At 40.4% G+C, this 19,065-nt stretch overlaps 2 protein-coding genes and 1 long non-coding RNA gene across 4 annotated transcripts in view; 2 read left to right on the plus strand and 1 right to left on the minus strand.

The window, feature by feature from the left end:
• PIK3CB (phosphatidylinositol-4,5-bisphosphate 3-kinase catalytic subunit beta) overlaps positions 1–12,589 on the plus strand; it is a 66,131-nt gene extending 53,542 nt beyond the window's left edge. For both annotated transcript variants that reach the window (XM_053460179.1, XM_053460180.1), the window contains 9 exons: positions 2,221–2,320; positions 2,646–2,824; positions 4,263–4,372; positions 4,609–4,687; positions 7,558–7,725; positions 9,117–9,240; positions 9,531–9,676; positions 9,954–10,086; positions 10,931–12,589. In XM_053460179.1, the coding sequence (XP_053316154.1) occupies positions 2,221–2,320; positions 2,646–2,824; positions 4,263–4,372; positions 4,609–4,687; positions 7,558–7,725; positions 9,117–9,240; positions 9,531–9,676; positions 9,954–10,086; positions 10,931–11,068 (1,177 nt within the window). In that variant the 3' untranslated portion in view covers positions 11,069–12,589. The remainder of the gene's footprint in view (positions 1–2,220; positions 2,321–2,645; positions 2,825–4,262; positions 4,373–4,608; positions 4,688–7,557; positions 7,726–9,116; positions 9,241–9,530; positions 9,677–9,953; positions 10,087–10,930) is intronic.
• Positions 7,981–8,557, plus strand: LOC128483882 (uncharacterized). The gene is made up of 2 exons (XR_008351120.1): positions 7,981–8,075; positions 8,466–8,557. It is a non-coding gene; the product is annotated as an uncharacterized LOC128483882 (long non-coding RNA).
• Positions 12,590–14,390: 1,801 nt separating the features above from the next.
• Positions 14,391–15,857, minus strand: C3H17orf50 (chromosome 3 C17orf50 homolog). Its single transcript, XM_053460188.1, has 2 exons — positions 15,677–15,857; positions 14,391–14,948 (listed from the first exon to the last, which is right to left on the minus strand). The coding sequence occupies exons 1-2, from the start codon at positions 15,820–15,822 to the stop codon at positions 14,732–14,734; spliced, it is 363 nt and encodes a 120-aa protein (XP_053316163.1). The 5' UTR covers positions 15,823–15,857; the 3' UTR covers positions 14,391–14,731.
• Positions 15,858–19,065: the final 3,208 nt, after the last annotated feature.

Consider the following 19,065-nt stretch of genomic DNA (forward strand, 5'->3'; position numbering starts at 1 on the left):
TTCACTTACCTTTCAGGAGTCCTGCGGTGGGGGTGCAAGGCCTCTGCCTCCCAGCTCTGCCACTGTATGGAACAGTATAGAATGATGGGAGTTATGATGTACTTTTAGAGCATAATTAGATCATGAAAAAGACATTGGAAATGGTACAGCATAACACCCATCACTCTCACACATTTACCAATCCACACATATACCAATCCACACGCATACCAATCCACACGCATACCAATCCACACGCATACCAATCCACACGCATACCAATCCACACGCATACCAATCCACACGTATACCAATCCACACGTATACCAATCCACACATATATACCAATCCACACATATATACCAATCCACACATATACCAATCCACACACATACCAATCCACACATATACTAATCCACACACATACCAATCCACACATATACTAATCCACACACATACCAATCCACACATATACCAATCCACACACATACCAATCCACACACATACCAATCCACACACATACCAATCCACACATACACTAATCCAATCTACACATACACTTATCCACACATCCACACATACACCAAACCACACATACACCAATCCACTCTCACTCTCACTGAATGCTTTCCTACCTTTCCTCTTTTCTCCTTACAGCTCCTTTTCCTTCTCTTCGCTCCTCTTCTTCAGTTCTTCTTTCTTCTTCCGGGTCAGAGGGCACAGACAGCAGTGGGCGCGGCTTCAGTGTTGTGCGCCGGGATCTGACAACAAACCCCGGCGCACAGCAGCTGTTGCCGCGCGGATCACAAGGGAGCGGTGTTGGAGGTCTTTAACAGACCTCCGGCTCCCTTGAGTGATTTTAAGCCGGGTTCAAGGGAGATCCTTGAACCGGCTTAAAATCACTCAAGGGAGCCGGAGGTCTGTTAAAGACCTCCGATACCGCTCCCTTGCGAGCCTGCTCCTCCAGCGGTGGACATTACTGTCCGTCTCTGGAGGGGTGCCGGGTGCCCCCCTGATGAGCGGAACCCGGTGCGGACCGCCCCCCCACCCCGCTAGGTACGCTGCTGGCAGCAGCGGTACGCTACGGTGGCGTCGGACCCCGCGGCAGCGGACCCCGCGGCGGCGCCCCCTGGAGTGTGGCGCCCTGTGCGGTCGCACAGGTCGCACACCCCAAAGGCCGGCCCTGCACACGTGTATGCAATGATATGTCATATCATGAGAAATCACACGGAACACTTGCTGTGCACACAACGAAGAGAACACGTGCAGCTCGTCATGCTACACAGGCCCTCATCCACAACACCGCGGGGCCCTTTATAGCATATATATATATATATATATATATATATATATATATATATATATATATATATATATATACGTCATCATCTGACAGCCAAGCAATCAGCTTTGTAATGCCATTTGATGGATTCTGCTAAAAAAAATGCATTTTGAGCACGGATTCTCTGTTTTCAGTCAAAGTGGCTTCTTAGAACAACAATAAAAAAGGATGCATGCAGAAATATTAGTGTTATATTATTATTATTTGTTGCCAGACATTATATGGAATATAATATGGAATGTGCATTTTCTTTGAATGTACCGGTGTAATAACCATACATCGTAGTTGACCTTGTGTTTATGCACATTGGTTAATGATTAAAATTAAATGTTTGAATAAGCAGGGAGATCAAAGTTTTGTGAAGTCAGATGTATTGTCAAATTCTTATCTTAGCATTATTGTTTGCCTAAAGCTAAGTCACATATTAGTCAAAAAGAGCGACCTTAACACTCAAGGAAACTTTTTTGTATCAGGGGGATTGTTTTATTTTGGTATTCTAATTCTTCGCAGCATGTTGCAGTATAGTATAACAGGTACATGAAAGATATACATGAAAGATATAGTATAACAGGTACATGAAATATATACAGAAATGCACGAAAGATATACAGGTTTACATGAAAGATATAGTATAACAGGTACATGAAAGATACACAGATATACACGAAAGATATAGTATAACAGGTACATGAAAGATACACAGATATACACGAAAGATATAGTATAACAGGTACATGAAAGATATACAGATATACACGAAAGATATAGTATAACAGGTACATGAATTATATACTGTGTGCCTGAATGTAATAAACATTTGTGCACACTGCCCCAGGAGTGGAAAGGTGTGTTTTGATGCCTGTAAGTCTGACCTCTTTCCTCTCGGTTGCTTTCTGCAGGTCTGAAGTTCACATTCCCTCAGTGATGGTGCAGTTTGGCCCGTTACTGGAAGCGTATTGCCGCGGCAATGTGGCTCACATGAGAGTGCTCTCCAAACAGGTAACTTGTCTGCCGCAGAAATAAACCTTAAACCCTAGAGATAGCAAATATTCGCAGGCATTTATCGGGTGTTAAGAAGAGGTTGGCCAACCTGTGCCCTCCCGCTTCCCTGCTAAAGCCATCAAACCAAGTGTATGTTCTTGACCATCATTTATGAGGCTATGTATGCAAAGGAGGCTGTAGTTCATTGACAGGCCAACTAGCCCAGCCTGATTTAATCCTGTCCTTTCTAGCACTAGTTGATGTTGACTGCCTGAAATTTCTTCCATATGTGGCTGCTTTAACCTTGAAGTCCATTGTAATCGGAGCCAGCATGTCTTTCCAGGTGGAGGCACTGAACAAGCTGCGTACTTTGAACGGTTTGATCAAGTTGAATGCCATGAAGCAGAGTAAGGCGAAGAACAAGGAGACCATGCATGCCTGTCTCAAACAGAACGCGTACAAGGAGGCGCTCACAGACATCCAGTCACCTCTCAACCCCAGCGTAACCCTCTCTGAACTTGTGTGAGTGTCTCTCGCGTGACATGGGGCCGTTGGCACATGCTTCATTTAATGCTAATGCCTTTCACGGCAGCAGCAAAGTGCTCTAAACCTAAAAAACCTCTAAAACCAAAAATTCTCTATCTTACTTTGAGCTCAGTATCTTGACCTCGCCGGGTCCTCAGATGTTACACTTTCTTTGACCCCTTAATGACCGGGGCTATTTCACACTACAGGACCAGAGCATTTTTAGTTTTTTACACTATGTTTTGCTTTAACCGTTTTGTCCTATTTTTCAGAAGTAGGTCTATTTTTGTAAACCATATTGAGATATATATATCTATGTGTGTGTGTGTGTGTGTGTGTGTGTAAAGACATTATTTTTGATAGATAAGAAACAATGGGATTGTTAAAACACCCTCACGTGTATTCATAATGTTACATGTATATAAATTATACACAGCTAGTGTAAATGGAAAAAATACCATGAATATTTTCATTAGCCTGTCCTGATTTGGAAATTACCCTACATTCTTACATAGATTTAATTTAAGTTTGGCTTTTTTTAACCCCTACGTAACCCTGTTTAATTAATTCCACACTAACTAACCTCCACCACACTATTAACTTAAAAATAACTCTTAGTGCCAGTTAAAAAGTAAAGAACAAAAAGTTTTGACGTTTTTTAGACCTGGGTCTTGGGAAGCAGGGAGTCACTGATTCTTACAGTTCTCTGTCTGTCTCCAGCTCACGATCACAGTGAGGCAGAGAACAGAGACTAAGGCAGTGCTAACAAGCGCAGTCTTGGCATGTGTGATTGGCTCTAGAAGCAATGACATGCACATTGTAGGGAATTTGCTGTAGAATCACCACTCCAACGTGGGACCTGTACGTCATGAAGTACCAAGCACGTCATTGGTCCTGTAAGGACATCAGCACATGATATACCTGGTATGTCATTGGACATGAAGGGCTTATGCACTAAATGAAATGAATGTTGTGTCTGATTTCTACTGCTTTGGTTGCAGAGCATAAAAGCGCAGATTATTTTGTGTCAGAGAACAGTAATAATTAGTGATTCCCTGCTTCCGAAGATCCCAGTAGTTCCAACCCTTCCATTACTCCCGTGTGTTGTTGTATCAGTGCTATGTCATGTGTTTGACAAACCGTAACCAGGGCTAACGGCTGCTTACACATTTCTTCATAGCTTTGTTCATGTGTGTTATCTAATTACTAATTCATCTTTTCCTTTGTGGCTTTTAGCTTACGAGGCTAGATCTGCCATAATAGCCTAGCTAGTAAAAGGAATTGATTTACCTTTTATAGTCACTGGTTTCATTTTTCTGTTTTCCTGCTCATTAAATCTTCTGTTTCACTTCTTAATATTATAACAAACAGATTGTGTTCATTCAATACCCTTGCTGTATTGTGTTAATGTCTATCTCGTCCTTTATTTGAACAGTATAGAGAAGTGCAAATACATGGATTCCAAAATGAAACCACTATGGATTGTCTACAGCAACAGAGGTTTCGGAGGGGACTCTATGGGGATCATCTTCAAGAATGGAGACGGTGAGCAAAGTCTTCTTTTGAATAAACAGCAGAAGCAAGTACAATGTTTGGAGCCACGTACCATGACCCTGTAGAGTGCCATGTACAACAGGTGCCAAGTGTACTTCGCTAGCAAGACAATCCATGTGATACTCCATGTAGCGGGGCTCTCTAATAAAGTACAAATCCAGACTTGTAGACCAGCTTTTTGGAGAGAGGAGTTACATGTTAACAATTCTGTATGTTTCTTTTCACAGACCTGCGGCAGGACATGCTTGCACTCCAGTTATTGCGCCTTATGGATATGCTTTGGAAAGAGTCAGGGTTGGACCTTAGGCAAGTATCACCGCTGACTCCTGACCAAACATTATGCTCCACGGAGAGGCTGCCCCTTGAACTCCGGTGTCAGTCACCTTTCTATAAAAGTACTTCAGGAGAAAATTCACTATGTGCTACAAAGCTTCATGTTGAATGTGGGTGACCCTCCTGAGAGTTGCATTTATGCTATAAAAGGGAAATCTAATGATATGATCAGTATACTAATTTTTATGGGTCTTTGCAATTTTAGCAGCTCTTCTTAAGATTTCAGTTTACTTCACTCCCTGAGAGCCGGTCTTCAGAAATGAGCATGACCTCTTCATATACTTACTGTGTCTATTGAAAAAGCCCCTCTACAACAGCTACCCCATACTCAAACCAGCTTGGGGTTACAGCAGCTATTGAATACCCGTTTCCACGTATTACTTTGTACCCAAACCAGATAAGGGCGTAGATGTTACATGAATTGAATTAAAATACTCGCATCCCGCAGGAGAATTTCCTGGTGCCGTCGTGCATCTCACCCTGGCCCTATACGCAGGAGCTGCCCTCCGCATGACTCCTGTCAGAGCTTTCTCTGACAAGGATGTTGTTATACACCCCTCCTGCAGATCCTCTTGGGACCCCAGCTGTCATAGCACAGCCTCTGGAAGGGAAGTTACTGGACTCCTGCCCATGAACACTGCCAAGCGGGTCGAAAGGACTATGTGGTGGAGCAGCTCCAATTCACCCCGTGACCCAGACACCGCTTAACATCAAATTACCACCTACACAGAGCTGTGCTTTCCACAGCGAGAGTCGAGGCGCTTTTATTCACACTCCTCAGAGGTGAAAGAGCTCATGTTTACTGAGATGATTTGAACAAGCAAAAAACTGACTTGTTCAAAACCTCAGATCATTGACCATATTCTATACAACCTTAAGAAAACCTTGTTTGACATCATATTAATGCATTTACATGTGTACGAGGCTTCTATGAGCTTTAGATTGGCTGCCTACATGGAACCAGTAGGAGAAGGAACACAAATCCCTCCGTGCTGCGAGCAGCTTTATGGTATCCTAAGGTTATGGCATTAAAGAGCCCACCGTATCTCTAGCTATTCTGCGCTGAATGTTCATACTGCCCTTACTGGCTTGGGCTAGACTATTTCATGGACAATGCCTATTTTATGCCCTAAAATGAAACATTTGCTTTCATCTTTTATCTCATCTGGAACTAGGAACAGTAATTTATATCCCTGATCTTATGAGAAATGTCCTAACAATACGAGGTCAACTTTACGTAACGCAATATCTCTATAAAATGCCTCATAGCGTATTTTTTTCATGTGAATGACCTTTAGCCAAGGTTAAAACAAATAATTAATCAATGGTATGGATTCAATAATATAAATAAAAAGTGTCTATTGTTTATTAGAGGCCCTGTAAAATATTAAGTACTTATGTTTAATGAATTTTTTGGGGGCGGAAACCTATGTGATACTTTATGTGTACAGCTATTGTATGGAAAGCGAAGAGCCCCCTCTGCTGGCACTTAAAGCCACCTTATTATCACAAATTAAATATACAATATACGGTAAGTTTCATTTTACACATGCTTGTAAAAGATCTGTATTTTAAGCAGCGTCATGTCCAATTGTTCTATTACTTCCCAGCGTTCTCATTTTACTTTAGTTTAGTGACTTTAGAAAATGTTTTATGATGCTTTTTGTTTGACTTTGTTTGCGATTTCTGGTTTTGTTAGGTTGCCCCATTCCAGAATATCTTTCACATTCCAAAGGGTTAAATCTAACCCCTTAAGGACAAAAGGTTCATTCTTTTATTTTTTTTACTTAAGCACTCTTGTTTTCCGTCATGATTTACCCCTCTCTCATTTAGTTTAACCACACAAATTATATATTTTCTTTAAGTAGGGCTTTTTTAAACAAAACTTTACTTATGTAGGTTTACCTAAAACTGACATAGTCGGTGCAGATGAAATATAGATATATATAGATGTCATGTTGTTTTGGATGTATCAAGGGTAAAATTGCATCATGTACCCATGAAATGAGTAAAGGAGGTTTTCGACTTGAACATGAAGTCCGGAGCTATATTTTCTTTATCTGAAGACTTGGAGGCTGCCATTGCTGTTTTATGTTACTTTCTCTGCACAAACGCTTTTCATGGCAATTGTAATGAAATCCATTCTCACACAGACCTTCATTAGTCAGCGTGTCCAGCTGAGTGATTAACACTGAGCCATTCTATTGTTTACTATATGCTGCATATGCTACTAATTGACTAAGGAGTCATGGTGTTTGTCTAGTAGATCGGGCTAAGAAAACAGAACTAGAAAAAATACAAACAGCTGATATGTAGCAGCCTGATTATATTATGCAAGAACATAAAACGGAAAGAGCGCAATATCTTTGGGAGTAGACAGCGTGCGTACAGTAGATATACCTTTTCGTAGAAGTGACCGTAACGTCCTCCTCCCGGGATCTGGAGGATTTCTTTGGTTCATTGGGTTATTCCTCCTGTGGAATCTGCTCTGTTCTGGCAGTGTTTTGTAAGGGGAACGTATTCAATACTAGTTTTGCCACCATTTTCCAGTTACTCCGTGTGAAAAGTCCACCAGATCATTTAGTTTTACCCCTTTAGGTAGACTCCATTTTGTTTACAAGAAAGCTAGCAGTGAGGAGACCTCAGTCTTCTTCCCGTGCTGTACCAAGTCAAATGCCTACCAAACGTACATCGGCCTCCCTGTGTCATACCTAATACAGAGATTGCATTGACAGTTTTTACATGAAAACTTTCTCCCTGCTCAATGGTGTTCCTGTAACGCATGCTTTGTGTTTCTAGGTGATCCCTTGATCCTCATAGATTGTAAACATTGTGTTTTTCAGGATAGTGCCTTACGGATGCCTGGCAACAGGAGATCGCTGCGGTCTGATTGAGGTTGTTTCGGCAGCAGAGACGATTGCCGATATCCAACTGGACAGCAGCAACCTCGCAGCTGCAGCTGCCTTCAACAAGGATGCTCTTCTGAACTGGATAAAGGAGTACAATTCAGGGTAAAGCCACGCGATTGCCAGATGATAAAGGCGCACATATGCAGAAAAGTCACCATCCGCTCTCGTGTCTGTGATGTGCAGACTGACCGCTGACTCCCCACCTACAGTTACACCAGGCTTCCTACCCCTCAATGTCACATTATCCAGACACCTGTCACATTCGGCTAAGAAATGTCACGCACTCCTTTTCTCATGCCATTCATGCTAACTTCTCATATAGCAGAAAGAAGTGGAGCAAGTGGCAACCTCTTTTGCATGTTTATTTGGAGCCAGAATAAACATGTACAGTATTTTAAACCCTTCAGTCCCAGGAGATTTTTTTTATAACATAAGGACCAGATTTTTCTTTTGTCATTGTTGGTTGAATTAATGGTCGAATTCTCCTCAGAAAGAGTTTTCCTTTATTCAGATCATGCGCATAATCGAGACAAGGCACACAACAAACATAAGTCGAAGCATTGTCTGATTACATATTTAGATTACATGGTTTATATAGCATCTTATCTACTTCTAATGATATATCCTGATTGGTTACTTTTCAAACAGTTAACGACTTTTAAGCTGCATAATTAAGAATGGTCTATACTTGACCCTTTGCATAGATTCAAAGAAGCATGGAGTAGATGTCTTGGCACAGTTTCAAGGACAACATATGAATATATCATAGACTAGACATTCCCTGCTTTCTTATGTCTTTGTCAGCAATAATATTTACGATAACATAAGCATTTTTCTAACAGTCATCTTTAACATATGTTTGTTAACCTATGATTTCCATACTTGATGAACCTGCACAAGTTGTGCATCCTTTTGTTCAGGACAAGGAGGCCCTTCATTTAAAATCAGAGAAATACATAACGCATAATAACTAATGGTTATAATTGATTACAATCCATACTAAAATAGGTGCCACAGCTGAACAATGACCCAATTTATGTTCAGCAACATTTTGTGATTATAGTCATACCCCACATATATATCCATTTGGCGTTTGTGACTTTTTTTTTTTTATTTTGTTATTTCTTTTTACTCCTATTTTTTTCAAGGTTTCTCCCTCTCTTCTTCCTGACCTGAGTGTGCTGATCACACTGTGATTAGTAAGCAGGGATCCATAGCCCTGAATTGCTGATTGCAATATGTGCAATCAGCCAGCAGGGGGAGAGCCCAGAAGGACTCATGTCCTTGAGTGAACTTTCAGTGATTGTCAGCATTAACACCTACCTGATGAAAATGCTCAATCACGTGCTGATAATGATGATGACCGTGTACTGGCGCTCACTGCGAGTGTCTATGCTAATGTTAAATTTTACGAGATACAGGAAGATAATTTTTCTCTTGGCCTTAAATGGTGATTTAGGCATTCTTTAACCTTTGTTTATTCAATTTCCCAGGGATGACTTGGAGCGAGCTATTGAAGAGTTCACCTTGTCCTGCGCTGGCTACTGTGTAGCTACTTATGTTCTAGGGATTGGAGACAGACACAATGACAACATCATGGTTAGAAAAACAGGGCAGGTAAGAAACGTTAATGTTGCAGGTGCTTTATACTGCCATTTTCCATATTTCAATAGTGGAATATTCTGATATCCTCCACCAGTGGCATATTCCTAGTTGGCTTAGGCCAACATCCCCTTTGCTGCATGGTCTTGTCTTATATTAAGGATAGCTTTATGCCTACCCCATGCATGTTGTGATAGGCTGTTCCATTTATCTACCATGTCTCTTGACTGTTGTACCAACCTTTCAAGATTTGCTTTAGTTGTTACTGCAATGATTATCATTATTTGCTTTTCTTCTGCTTTCAGCTTTTCCACATAGACTTTGGCCACATTCTGGGGAACTTCAAATCCAAATTTAAAATTAAGAGAGAGAGAGGTCCTTTCATTCTCACCTATGACTTCATCCATGTCATTCAGCAGGGCAAAGCAGGGAACACAGAGAAATTTGGAAGGTAAGGTCCTCCACAGAGATCGATACCCCCTTAGTGTCCTGATATGAAGGGCAACCCACAACTGTACAATGGTCTTCTACAAATAACGCTGGAAAAACAGGAACCAAGGGATGCAAAACTATATCTTCCTGCTTTTCTGCTTGGAGTAACAAAAACCTACTTACTAAACATTGCTAGTTGTCCTGCTGACATTATAAATATGATATGTGCAAAAAAAATTCCCTTATTAGTATTCCTTGTCAGTGTGAAAACCCTCTTCCTGAATGCCTCTATGCAGGTTCCGGCAGTGCTGTGAGGACGCCTACCTGGTTCTTCGCAGAAATGGGAATCTTATCATCACCCTCTTTGCACTGATGCTGACAGCTGGCCTTCCAGAGTTGAGCTCTGTTAAAGATATCCAGTATGTTAAGGTAATGCATCCATGACCCATCTCCTCCTGCGCTAATCCTTCTTCCTGGGTGCAGCTAAAGCTACTTTCTCCAGACTACACAAAGACCCAAAATGTCATATAATGTGGACCTTCTGGTCCCATGGCTTCATTTAATGGAACCCACCTGGCAAATTGAAATCCTTATTAATTTGCAGAATTCTGTATGTCGCTGTGATCTGGGTAGCACTCCCATGATACTTAGAATTGTAAAACAAAACTCGACTGCGGCTAGCAAAGCATCGTGGGAATTGGATTTGTCAGCATTTCCTAAATCGCTATAGAGACTTTGCCAGTTCTATTGAATTTATCCATTTGAATTCCATTTTGCAAATCTACCAAACAGTGTTTGCTAAAACTGGCAGACTGACTGGTAAATAACAGAATAAAATACATGTTGATGAACAGGGTATTTCAGTGGGTTCAAAACAACACCTACCTTCTATTCTTTCCTTATTGTGGTTTATCGTTTTACTTATATCAGTAAACCAGAGGATCTCCATCTGGACCTATAAACTAGCCCTCCGCCGCCCCAGAATATTGCAATTCCTAAGCCACCAATGTATTGCCTGCCTTTGATGGATTTGACCCCTTCTGTACTAACCTTCTTCCGGATTACAGGATATTGCTTTCTTAGATTAGTTGTCTGCATTATTTCCATCAAGTCCTGTACTAGTGCCTAACAGTTTTCCAAATTAACTACCAGATTTACCAGCATAAAATTGGGAGTTTAGATGATTTAAATGTCTCCTATTAGATTGTTTTCTGTACTGTGACTCTGCTTCACACTGAATCTTAATTTTCCCTTTATCCTATATCTGCCTCAGGACTCTCTGGCGCTTGGGAAAACAGAAGATGACGCACTTAAACAGTTCAGACAGAAGTTTGACGAGGCTCTGAAGGAGAGCTGGACAACCAAAGTTAATTGGATGGCCCACACCATGAGAAAGGATTATAAATCGTAGGGTCAGATTCAGTGGCTCTAAATTCGGTGCCAGAGATATTTCAATCTCCTCACCCTCTGGTGACTGTGCCAGTGGTTTCTGAATACATTGTATCACAAAGGTGCACGTACGATATTGAGGCTTTAAATATGTGACATCACACTGGGTCATCAATGTCCAAGAAGAAGGCAAGGAGCAAGAGACAGAGAGGTCAAAGCACAAAAGATTTGCACAGTCCACGGACCCAGCTGCCAGCTCTGGACGCTCAAACATGATTTTCCTTCTAAGTTCTACAAGATCGCAAAAAGGGATGTGACAATGGTCAGACTGCCACTCAATCCTCTGCTGAGAAATAAACTTACTTCCTCTTGGAAATGTTTTGCACACATTCTTCTCAGACTTTTTACCCCAACCCATCTTAGTTTTTCTTTTATTCTGTGTATGAATGAAGCTATACTGAGTGACTCCACTTCCAAGTGATACAAGTTCAGATCTTGATGAAAGTGTTACGTATAATTTTGTTTTGTGTTTTTGTTCCTGAATTCTTGGTAAGACATTCAAGCCCTGCACTGCCCTGTATATTGTCATCAGTCTGCAGATGGGAACCTTACTTGAAGTTCCAGCGTCACTCCAAAGTTATCCTTTAAATGAATTGTCTTCCACCTGCAGCTTAACCTCCCAGAGCTGCGTGTTTCACATGGAGACCATTTCGTCTTCAAAGATCAATGCTGTACGACCCATGACGTAGTCTTACAGACTGGTCCGAATAACCACTGGAAGTACTGTTGCAATATCAATCTTTGAAGGACATTCCTAAAACGAAGATGGCTGCTGTCTTCCATGAGATGTCCGCACCCACTCCATCTGTCGTATTTGTTTCAGAGAGCAACGTTGGGAGCTCTCACTTGACAAAACGAAGACTTTATTATTTATCACGTAGTTGATGCTTTGCGATGAATGTGACAATTTCCTTTCCTTGATTTTGGGAGGGCTGTAAAGATCCATAGATACTTGATATCATTGTGCAATGTAGTAGATTGATATCCTATCAGCTGCTAGGATGGATGTGTACATACAGGCTGTTCTATAGAGCGTAGTGTGGCCAATTGGACAATTCATTTGTCAGAAAACAAATATAATTGAAAGTTCTATTTATGCCTTTTAAGAAAAGAAAAAAAGCGGAGAGGACTATTTTTATCTGGATGTGCCAGTCTTGTCACATTTTACTGTATTTATTAAGATGGAAGAATGAGTATTTTCTGGGATATTTTATCTGAAAGGCTTAAGCTTTACCTTTTAAAGACCATAGACTCAGCAGAGGATGCCGACAGACTTTGCTTACTTCCTACCTGTATGTTACGGGTTTTCACCTGACTACTGCCGTCTGTTGCACACGTCTTACACTGGAATATAAGAACACTTACAGAAAGCCTGGTATTATACCGCTTCTCCAATGAGAATGTAATTGAGATGATTTTACTCTCCAAACAGAAAAATGGCCTTCCAAATCGGATGGAATAAACCTTAAAACTTTTTGTTAAATTTGTTTGCTTGATTATTTTTTTATTGGGTAAGCTATAAAGTATAATTCAAAACACTATACATAAACCGCCCTTTAAAGGTGCTGTGCCACTTAGATCAAACATCTAATATGTCTGTTGTGCAGGTAAATACACCTTTGTGGTTTTGTCATTTTCTTATTTCCTCCGTAGGTTTGATTATATAAGATTAATGCATGCCACAGAACTACATAAGATTGTAAGGCCGCCATCTAGACGCTTTTATTTAGAAGTTGCTAAAAGTTTTTTGGGTTTGAATCCAAATAGGTAATAGTTTTGTGAAACTTTAAGGCCTAGCCTGGTGTGCCTATAGAGATGATACCAACGTGCTAACTAGGGACTGTAGAAAGGCATTAGACATATGGATCAAAAATGATTCAGGGAACCACCTAAAGTGAATCTCCAACTAAAGAGCAGGGTCAGACAGTCCCACTCTTAACACGGTGTCCCCTGGATACGGGTGACAAATGCGCCAATACAATAATCAGAAAAAGATCCTTGACAGCAGAGTGGCGGGTCACAACAAAGAGGAAACAAGCACCTAACGTAAGTTTTCACAGGGGGACAATCAAACAGGAATATGAAGTCCCAGAACCCCTCGTCATACTGATATGGTGAGTACTGGTTGGACCGCCAAGTAATTATTGACCAATAAGGTTGGACCCTCCGTATTGGGCTGTTCTCTATTATGCCATACTTGGAATCAACTTTTATACCATTTAACATTAAACATACGGAATCATAAAGTATAGTTTACTTGTGTCAAATTACACAATTATATACACATGTACCATCATAGCATCACCGCAAGAAAACAAACGTTTGGGAATTATATTTGATGTATGGCCCGCTTGGTAATGAATATACCATTTATAAATAATATAATAAATGATCCAAGATCCCGTACGTGTGTGCAATCTGAAAAACAACACTGAATAGTATATAGGATACACGTTCACTCTTATAATCACCGAGGGAAGGATTTGTAATGAGTAATGATGGAAGTCACTATAAGGAAACTGACCCCAGTCACCAGCAGAAATATTAATCTTCCAATGACCTATATACGTATAGTTCCAAATCAATAATTCCACTAAGAGCACATTACATGTTTACAAGTGTAAACAAAATTATATGCTGGAGCTTTTCTATACAGGGAGTGACAATATCAGACATTAACCACTTCATGACCAGCACTTTTTTTTGTCATTTTAATGATATCTTTCAAAAGTAAAAGCAATAGGTAAAAGCATACGCACACTACAACACTCTATGGGAATCCCACTATCCCACAATAACAATAGTATAAACAAAAGTAAAGGTGGTGCGACCCACCATCAGTGAGTGGAGCGTAAAATAAGTCATACCGACTTGAGGAAGCCCATGGGCCAAACGCATATCAGTGAATGGGGAGAGGACACTTGAGTATTTATTTTAACACTGAGTTTGATATGAATATTAAACATAATTTTAGGCTACAAGCTGTGCGTTTTATACTCACCTACCCCATCCATTGCATTGCAACGTCGATTGCGAGTCAAGCCTTCATTTGACCTCACAAATGCTCTTTTGTCTTAACAGGCCGCATACTTTTGGTCATATAGTATACGTTAGGCTGAAAACATTCCAAACCCTACCTGTAAGTGTCAATACTGCCCTGTTTATGTTTGCTGTTTTTGTTTTGGCGGTGAATTTCAGAAAATAATAAGGAATGTAATTTATTACTAGGGTGGTCTAAATGTGCCCTACCTCCCGTTGGTAAGTATACAGCAATGCACTGAGAACGTCAAGGTTTATTCACATAAAAACAACACAATACGTTTTTACTTGATTAAATGACTTTTCTGGAAAGGTCTGGGTATTTCCAAAATCTTTGGAAAGCAGAAATAATTTATCAACCTTTTCAAACCAGGAATTATGGAAGTGAAGGTTGAAAACCATATGCTAGGGATGGACACATGCCTGTCTTGTGTGTTTAACACATGATGCTGTATACTGTAAGCTTTCTTCTGAAAATCAGTTGCTGAAAGAGTTGGTCCATCAACTGGTAAATGTAGGGACTGATTATATAATACTTTAAAAGATGGTTCTACAACCCTACCTGGCATGGGTTTAAAGTCTCTCCTTAGATGTCATAATGATCTAATAAACTATGAGCCACGAACAAGGTGTCAGCATGTAGAGTGTCACATTTTCGGCAGCTGACTATCTCACATTTGGGGCACATCCTCCGGGGTCTCTCCATCCTCCCACAACATGACTCCTGATGGGTCACCTTTGGATCTTTTTGTCCAACTCGTCTTTGAGGTTTTCTCTTCTCTTCTGGTACCCGCTTCTTCACCCTGTGGATAAAAGTACGAGAGTTAGAAAGTCACATCCTATCTGAAATGGCCGGTTTAAGACAATGGAGGTGCCAGAAGTGCGAGTGCTCCTTAATGTTTTGACACCAAATGGGCTGAATCGAAGAAACAAACATTATAAAAATATTCTGTAAACTGGGACATTTTAATTATGTCAGATAAATAATGCGGCCAATGGCCGTTGGATGTCTTTCTGTTAATTTTGGTTTGTCTCTTAAGGGTGCAACCTGATAACTTTTGTTACAAAAAAAGAACAATTTGACACTTTTTTAAAACCCGCACGGATGCTATGAATTGCAGGCGATAAAGTTCAAAAGAGAGCAAGAGGCTTTTACTAATCATAGAGAGCATTTTATTGTATGTCAGTAGGAAAGCATCTATATTCAACGTGCAATGTGCAGGACTGGTCCTAATTCCAGATGCTCCTAGACACAGGTAGTATGGATATCCATGTTCCCCTCAAAAATACTGAGTTAAGGGCATTATTAGTGGTACACAGACTGGATCAGGGCAGAACTGGTGCAAGTGCAGCAAATGCCTCCAAATCCAAAAGTATGGATATAAATGTTACCTAAAGCCCTTGTTAATCTACACAATCTGTGTAGATTTACACTACAAATTCCACAAATCCCCAAATTTTAAATGATAACTGTTTACTGTGCGGATCTGCCTGTCTGTACGGTAACGTTACTATTTTTGGTTAATAATACTTCTGTGTTTTTATGGATCCACAAAGCAGGGCAAAGGAGTAGATTTTCTTCCTGATCAGTCGATCTCTCTTCTTCCGAACACTACTATCTGGAGTCGATGTCATCTCTTTGTCTTTTTCTGATGGCTTCTTATTCTGCAAGCTCATATCCGAATCAGGAATATTCTGGAAACTTAAATAATTTTACTGTGAAAAAAACAGACTGTTTTCTGTAAAAAAAAAATGAATCTCAATGTAACTCAACAGCAGGCATGTAAAAGGAAGTTAATATAGGTTTAATAAGTCACGTTATGGATGAACATACATTTATTCTGTCACAGGTTTGCACAGGAGGGTCTCTTTGCAAAGCAACAAGAGATCATGGGTTTGATCACTGAGGGTCCTTACCTGGTAAAGAGTTAAATGTTTTGTGTGGGCAATACGAGAAGGACGAATTGCCATGATTGTTCTGCCCTTCATATCAAAGCCTAGAATGTGATGGCAGATGTAAGAACCCAATCTATTCTGCCCATTTGCCTGCTTAAAAACCTCAGACCATCTTTGGTCCTTGGCCATGTTATATATTCAGAATGGCTTTACGCCTATCCCATGTAATGGTTTGTGTAGGTTGGGTGTTATAAAGGTGGAGGCTGTGTTACTGTTTTTGATGTATCAGGAGTCAGGGTTGCCTCTTCAGGATCAAATCAGATTCAATGAGATTGAAACTGTTACTTTTAGACACATGGAGATGATGCTAAGGAGTTTTGTCAGCTCATCAGGGCTTCCTCATAATGCTTAGAAATATAGAAGTATGTTAGAAAATTTATGATATGTGAAATGACGTGCGGTTACATTTTACACATCATTGAAAATTAGAACTTGAAAGAGACAGATGGCTGTCACGATGACAGTAAAATATACAACGTGGTTTGTGTTCTTTTAGGAGTGCATTGGTGAAATAGGTCCAATGGTTCTGTTATCTTCTATGGTCTGAGTTTTGTCTACCTCCCCAGAATCATTCAGATTTTAAAATTCTATAAACGATAGTAACATTCTGAAAACAATTAGTGACATACCTTGCTAGGAATGAAATGTAACTGAGGAGTATAATGCCAATTGGAATTATGTGCCACTACCACCACCCATGTAGGTAGAGGAACACATATTCCAGTGTTCTTATTGTAGTGGTCTGTGTATGTGCCAACAGAGTTCTATCTCTGGCCACATAAATTGCCCACTTTGAAGTCAACAAGTAGCTTTTCCCACTCTGGGACCACATAAACACTGTTTTCAGAAAGTTTTCTTCAATGACCACTGACAACATTGGACAACAACGTTCTTGTAAGAAGGTCCTGTTTTTCCCACATTATAAAGTAGCTTAAATCCTAGCTCAACTACTTTAATGTGGTCAGTGATTATTTGACAGTGATAGAATTCGACAAGTCAACAAGACATGTAACTAGAGGGTCTTAAAACCTGACTTAGATATGAAATAGAAAGCACCTTGCAGCTAAGCTCCTAATGTTGTGTGCATGGTGTGTGTAAGAGGTGCGTAGAGTTGGGCCACCCAGCTAAAAAGAGGACCCAGGCTCTAGGCTCCCAACCCAGCAGTAATAGGTCTTCTATAACTAGGTCAGCCCACAGTGTGGATGATAAATATTGTATATCTCGGGGCTGGTGCATTGTTCCTGTGGTGTGAAGTTTGGGTGAAACTTCAGATGGGCTAAAGATCTAGGACCTAAGTCAGTCTACCAACATCTACCAATTCTCAGCACAAAATTCACTTACCTTAAAGGAAAATGTTCTCATTGAGGTAAGTTCACTCAGATGGACCTGTACGTCGTTGTGTATGCAATCTGTGTGGACACACAGAGAAGAGGCTCCGGTGCTCTTATTTAACGCTCTGACACACACGCCATGCCCCTTCTCTGATCCATCTTCATTTCCTCATCGCAATGTTCTCTTTCAGATATAATTGTCCCAATGGCTTTTAAAATCAAATTACCCACCCGAGTCGGAATTTGTAATTCAGTAATTGTATGTGGGCCTGGCAGGATTGTCCTCTATCACAAGCGTCAATTCCTTCATGAGCCCATATTTTCTGGAATGCTATATATTGACTTCAAAATAACTTCCTTTAGTGTTTTGTTTTCTGAGACAAACAAACCAATGTTTCCATGAAACACTCAAGCCATGTGTTTATTTTATCTTATAATGAAAAGCTTGTGCAGTCAGTCCTCCTCAAGTAGCCTGCACAGACCTTTAATGGGATTGTCTAGAAGCATAGAACTTGATGGCAGATTAGATGGGCCAAATGCCTCATATCTATCTACTGTGGGACCTTTAACCTTACTTGGTCTTGTCATGTTCTCCCACTTCTGCTAGAAGGATTTCCACTTTCACGTTCTCGGTAAAGAAATATTTCCTTGCATTCGATCTAAAGCTCAAACCCTCTAATTTCAGACTGTATCCTCTTGTTCTAACATTTCTCCTCACATCCAGTCTTCCAAACTATAAATATTGAGATCCTCTAAATGGTGTCTGACAATTGTATTTTGTGAAATATGCATTATTTTAGCAGCTTCTCTTTGGATTCTCTCCAAAATAACCACATCCCTTTTAAGATGAGGTCTCCAGCACTCAACTTAGAGATACTCAAGATAAATTCTAACCGGTCTGAAGCAGAGGTTTGTCCATCTCCTTCTTTCTTCCATTCAGTTTGTTTTACTCCTCCATGTAGCATTTGCTTTGCTTAAACTAGGACGGTAACAAATACATACGTATTCGCTCACAAGGTGTTAGGCCTAGATTGTAAGGTCCTAGGACCAATCTATTGGGTTTTTTTTGCTGTCTAGGATGACACACTATACAAAAAGCAAAAATGGAACTAAATCTTGATAAATAATCAATTAGGTAGTAGAATTGATTCTAAAACATAACTTTTAATCCTAGCATTAAAATGGGAAATCGATAGTGCTTTTTATCAATTTGATTTGATTTAATGGAGGGTTGAGGTGTATTATTGAGAGGTTTTTTTCATACAAATCTGTGATTATTAATTACTATTAACGTAAATGAGAAATACATTAAGTAGATGATATATTCCTGTTCACACAATGTCATATATAAACCCTTTTTTTTATTTCTCTCTGCTCCAGGTGCCACTCATCAGGAGGCTGCCAGACACAGGTCCCAATTCCCTCTCTCTCAATATCTCCCTACCTTCTCCGCCGACCCTTCTGTGTCCCCGACTCCTGCTTCTTCTCCAGCCTCTTCTTACTTTGTCTGCTTCTCCCGGGTATTAGCTCCATTCACAGACCTCCCGGAGCACTTCTGCAAAAAGGCAGAGCCACAACGCACACCACATGGGCAGCCTCTCCCCATTCCTCCGACTGGGAAGAAGATGTGCGA

This window comes from Spea bombifrons, chromosome 3 (assembly GCF_027358695.1).
Source record: "Spea bombifrons isolate aSpeBom1 chromosome 3, aSpeBom1.2.pri, whole genome shotgun sequence".
NCBI lineage: Eukaryota > Metazoa > Chordata > Amphibia > Anura > Pelobatidae > Spea > Spea bombifrons.